The sequence below is a fragment of the Mesitornis unicolor genome, unplaced genomic scaffold (assembly GCF_000695765.1).
Source record: "Mesitornis unicolor isolate BGI_N332 unplaced genomic scaffold, ASM69576v1 scaffold10143, whole genome shotgun sequence".
Taxonomy (NCBI): domain Eukaryota; kingdom Metazoa; phylum Chordata; class Aves; order Mesitornithiformes; family Mesitornithidae; genus Mesitornis; species Mesitornis unicolor.
The window spans coordinates 3001-8300 of NW_010172595.1; the positions used below are offsets into that span (position 1 = coordinate 3001).

The window sequence follows — 5300 nt, forward strand, 5'->3', positions numbered from 1 at the left end:
AATATAAAACCAGGAACAGAGAAAACTCCTTCCTCTGCAGACACTGGTGGCACTGATTTCCTCCTTCTTTCTCGATGTAGAATATAGATTCCAGAATGTTTTGCATGTAAAACATTAAGCAGTTGGTCCAGAATTTCATATGGAGTGCACTGCAACCGATTATATGAAAATCAGTGGACTGTTTACATTTATTAAAAAGCTTACTTTGGTCCTAAAAGTTGTAAAATTTCTCTCATCACAACACTTGTTAACAGTATATTGCTTTCGGACAATAGAACAATTATTTAGGGGTTTTTTTTGGTTTTGTTTGTTTTCTTAAGATTACATTTGGGAATAACTAATTTGGTAACAGTAATTACATCTACAAACAGTATTTCTTTCTGAACTTCACTAATCTGGGTTTGCATGAGATTAATGAAAAATTAGAGCTCATCTGATTTGTAGTACATTTTTGTTGATGTTGATGTCTTGTCATAAATTCTAAATAGGTGTTGAAGTCTGGAATTCCATTGTAAACCATTTTGAGGTTTGTTGGGTTTTTTTTCAGTATCCTACACTAAAATCCAATGCACAATTAATGAAAAGCAAATAATTTGGAATAAAAGATAGGGACCAAGACAATATAATTTTGTGAAATTAACCAAAATTTGCACAAAATCAAAAATGTTGCTAGACAACTATTATATTTACAGAAGCAGTTGCATTCCTCTCTTAAAAATTTAGAAACTCTGATTAACAATCCTTAATGATCTGATGCTATTACTGTATGCAGCACACACTCTTCTAAACAACCTAAACTTAAGATTTCATTTGATCTTCATGTCAACAATACATTTTACTGTTGTACAAAATTAAATCCCTCCACAAGCTCCTCACAAATGAGTTCCTTTAAACAGTTTTACACAGATGAAATTAAGTTGCTGCAGTTAAAAAATTCATAGCCTTACAGTGACTATACCAGGATGAGATCATTGATCTGTGTTAAGGTAATACTGGCAACATTGAAAAATCAATATATTTTTAATGCTCTTTTTTTCTTAACTCTGGGCACTGCATGTACTGTATTTAGCATACATGCATAGATTTCCTTCTCCCTTTCTTGCTAAATGGGAAAAGGGAGGAGAACAAAAGCCCTCTAGTGGTCAAGTTGGTTTTCATAATTTTTAAGTTTTAACTCAATCCGTCTTTACAAGCAAATGGCTTTATTAAGCTAAGCACAAAATAATTCAGATGCAATAATTTTGGTTTATTTAAAAAAAAAAAGTAATTTTATAGATCTGCTTTAGAAATTGTTTTCCTTTTGTTCTTATTAAGTGAGCACTTCATGTTGTACACACATGGCACTGTCCTATGGAATATCCAGGAAGAACTACAGTTGAAAACAATACTTTATTAAATTTGATACAATACTTTAATAAAAAGACATGGCTTGTTTTCCAGACCAAAGAAGATTTCATGAATACACATTATTTCTAACAAATATAACCTCTTTCCTGCTCCGTACCCTGGCTTCTTATCAACTAAGTAATTTTGAGTTTCCATAGTTATTTTTCTGATGATCTAGGCCTGTACCTTGAATATCTGAAATAGCAATGACCAACATTTTGTCTTCAATGGCCTGCACAAACTTTGAAGGGATTCATCAAAGATGATGATCCTTTGGTTGGATTCTGTTTCCATGTCACCCTCATGATCTGCTGGTACCTCCTAGGATCAGCTACTAGATGACTAAACACAGTTTCCATTCCTGTACCTTTTACGTAATGGACAGGCATCCAGCCTTGTGACAGGATATACACACTGCCTCTGTTCTGTGACCTCCCGTGCCACACGTCTGCCCATCACATGTCAGGCATGCATGTGCGATGTTGGCATTTACTGCTGGTGCAGCGAGCTGCTTCCCTTTACTCAAGGGGTATGGGCTGCAGTGCCCTCGGGAAGCAGCCTGGCAGGAATCAGGCTGCTTAAACCCTGCTCTTTTCACCTCTCAGGAGAGATGAAAGCAAGCAGATGGTGGCCGAATTAGTCGTTCAGCTTGAATTTTTGTCTGTGACCCACTGATTCAGAATCTGTATGGTGTCCTGCAAGAAGAACAGGAGTGAGGTGGAGTGAGACTCTCTCTGTTGCTAACAGATTTGATGGCAAGGCCCCAAGATACTGCTTGCTGGGTGGCTTTGGTCAGAGTTGACCCTTCCTATGGAGGCAAAGAAAGAGATGAAGGCCTGAATGAGTGCATTCCTGGGACTGATAGCTTGATTGTTGAAATCTCCCAGGACAAAGTAGTCTGTCATGACACTGTAGGCAGCAAGGCTTTAGTGAAAACATTTTTTTAAACTTCATAACACTTTGATCTATAAAGCAACTTTGTAATCAGTATTAGCTTTGGCTTCTGTAATTAACAATATTTATGGAAATGGGTTCTGTAAACCTGCCTTAACCTGAGGCATTTCTCCTGTATTTGACACCTGATAAGGAAGTGGAAGAAGGAAGGCACCAGTGCATGCCATTCTGTACCCTTTTTGTTTGTGAGACAAGGAGCAGTTTTGGTCAAGGTGAGCTAGTTCAGAGCTGCTTGTTTTACTTGTGTAATATTCAAAATCACTGAATTGAAAGAATTTGTTAGTGAAGTTTGGTAAGGAATCTTAAATTTCAATTTCTATACTTTCATATTTCTGGTTTTAGACACACAGCTTACGCTGTTACAGCCTGGTGTTTTTTGGACCTTTGTAGTAACTTTTACAGAGTATATAGTCAGTTGCTAGAAAATTTTTATGAAGCGTACCTCTATATTTTATGTCTCATGCTGCCATCTAAGGGCCACATAGGCTGGGAAGGTAGCTGAAGTTTCTTCAATACTTCTCTTTCTCCATACTCCTCTTCCTCTCCTTACTTCTTTGGCAAGTGAGCAATTCCTGAATGAGAGAGGGTGGGCAGGGAGTAACAGCAGTTTGCAATACGTTGTTTCATCTGAGAGGATAGAGGAATCTTCCAGATAACTGAGAAATTAGAATGTTAATATGAGTATTTTAATCCTTTAGAAAAATGCAATTGCAATGATTTTATGTAAAAGCCAGCAAATGAAAAAGTCGAGTTACAGGATTTGAGACTACTCTTGAAACATCAAGTTAAGGAGTGTAGTGCTTAGAGTGCTGAAGAGTTTCAGCTGAAACTCTTAGCGCTGAGGGAGTGTGCCGTTCAGATTCTTAAAGGTACCAAAGTCTTTGACTTCTAACCGATTTAAGGATTAGTTCTTTATAATAGAATTTGCTTTTTAAGTTTTTCCCTAAAAAGGTACAAAACTACACTAATAATTTTATGCTTTTTTCCTAATTTCACTGTTATTGCATTTCTGGGTATTTCGTTTCCCAGACTAAGAGAAAATGCGCAAAAATTTGGTGTTACTTCAAGAATATGTGATATTAAATAACATAAACGTAACTTAAATATTTTGAAGGTTAAGCTTTCCAAATTTAATTATGAAAACTTTTCTGTTCAGAATAAAAATTTTCTTTCTTTTTTAATCTGTGAACTGTATTTGTATAGACTTAATTTATAGCTCCTTTCTAGCACAGATGTTTTGAAATGCAATTATGATTATGGATAAGTGGCTCAAGCAAAACATTTCAGTATTTGTCAATATAGTACTGTTGACATTGACAGACAAAAGCAATTTTTGTAATTAGGACCCTTTGAGCACAACTTTATTTTACAATATATTAGTTGTTTTTCAGGCTACTTTCTAGCAAATCTGGTGTAATAAAGAAAGTAATTAATCTTACATGTTACTTTGACAGGCTCACGTAAGCAAAGACCTGGAAGAGCAATTGCGGTCTGTGTCCAGCGTGGATGAACTCATGACAGTACTTTACCCAGAATACTGGAAAATGTTCAAATGTCAGTTGAGGAAAGGAGGTTGGCAACAAAACCGGGAACACTCCAGCTTTGACACAAGATCAGATGATTCACCAAAATTTGCTGCAGCACACTATAATGCAGAGATCCTGAAAAGTAAGTACAGGAGACAAAATACATTTTAACACATGATAAATTAAAATCCAAAGACTTGCCAGTTGTGTCAAACATATTTTAAAAGCTAAGCATCATCAGTAAAACACACTTAGCAGTTTGTTTTTATGAAAAAGCTATATAACAAAATCTTTAATAGTCAACCTTCTCTAATGGAACAAATTGCTCCACAGTGGTATTTTTGGTACATCCATTGTAAGAAAGGTACAGACTACTTTCTTAGTTCAGTAGGTAAAAGAAGTGTTTCTCTTCGAGTATAAGGAATCCTGCTTTGTAGAGGCTGTTACGACTTTTCAAAAAACAAAGAGGGCAATAATAGTTGGATTCATTGAACTGTTTCTACTCTTTTTCTGCAATTACATCACAGCTGGTAATGCTTTCTTCTCTTATGTGTTATTGCTGTAGAAGGATAAATAATCCACTTGTAACTTTTTCCGGTTACAAGAGGGAGGTTGTCATGATGTTATGCTGAAACCAGAAAAAAACAGCTTTGAAACAAATTTCCGTTTTTGTTGAATAGCCTACCAAAAACTGGGCCTGTACAGCTGCAAGTCTCATGTCTGTTTAGCGTGATAGTGCATTTGGCAAAAGACTCTATAACACCGTGTAAAATGTTTCCCCAAATTTACATGTGTAATCTAGGCACAAGTATCACCTTTCAGATGAAATCATATGGTGTACATAATTTCTAAATGATAACCTTTTGCTTTAAATTATACCCTTGTAGTTAACAAAGTAAACTATATATTAAAATTATTTTCCTATTAGGTGTGTAGGCATCAAATTTAATGTTCTTAAGATGTAGCATCCAAGTAAAGTACTGTGTGGGACCACTTAAAATTACTGTGTGAAGATGTGCAGTACTTCTTTAGACTTCACTCAAGGCGAGACTCACCTCAGGCATAGGAGAAAGGACATGTACAGCTTTAGCTGTGGATATCATAAGATCTGCCCAACCTTGTTAGGTTCCTTCTTAGCTCCACTACAACTTTTCTTCTGCTTCATGACAGTATGTCACATCCATTTGAAGACGTATAAATAGCTAGAAGTTAATACAGAGAGGTGTGCATTTCACTGAAAAAAGTGTGACTCTAGCAATATATATTCTGTTTCTAAACTTTATTAAAAAATCCTACTAATTTACTGAAGGAGAGTATTGTTTTTAAATAGTTATTTTATAACACATGAAATTCCCTGTAACTTGGCAGGTATTGATACTGAATGGAGAAAAACTCAGTGCATGCCACGTGAAGTGTGTGTGGATGTGGGGAAAG

At 35.7% G+C, this 5300-nt stretch overlaps 1 protein-coding gene across 1 annotated transcript in view; it reads left to right on the top strand.

The window, feature by feature from the left end:
- Positions 1 to 3794: 3794 nt before the first annotated feature.
- VEGFC (vascular endothelial growth factor C) overlaps positions 3795 to 5300 on the top strand; it is a gene marked incomplete at its 5' end in the record, with an annotated part of 22399 nt that continues 20893 nt past the window's right edge. Inside the window, 2 exon segments of the mRNA XM_010180445.1 lie at positions 3795 to 4008; positions 5235 to 5299. Of these exon segments, the coding sequence (XP_010178747.1) occupies positions 3795 to 4008; positions 5235 to 5299 (279 nt within the window).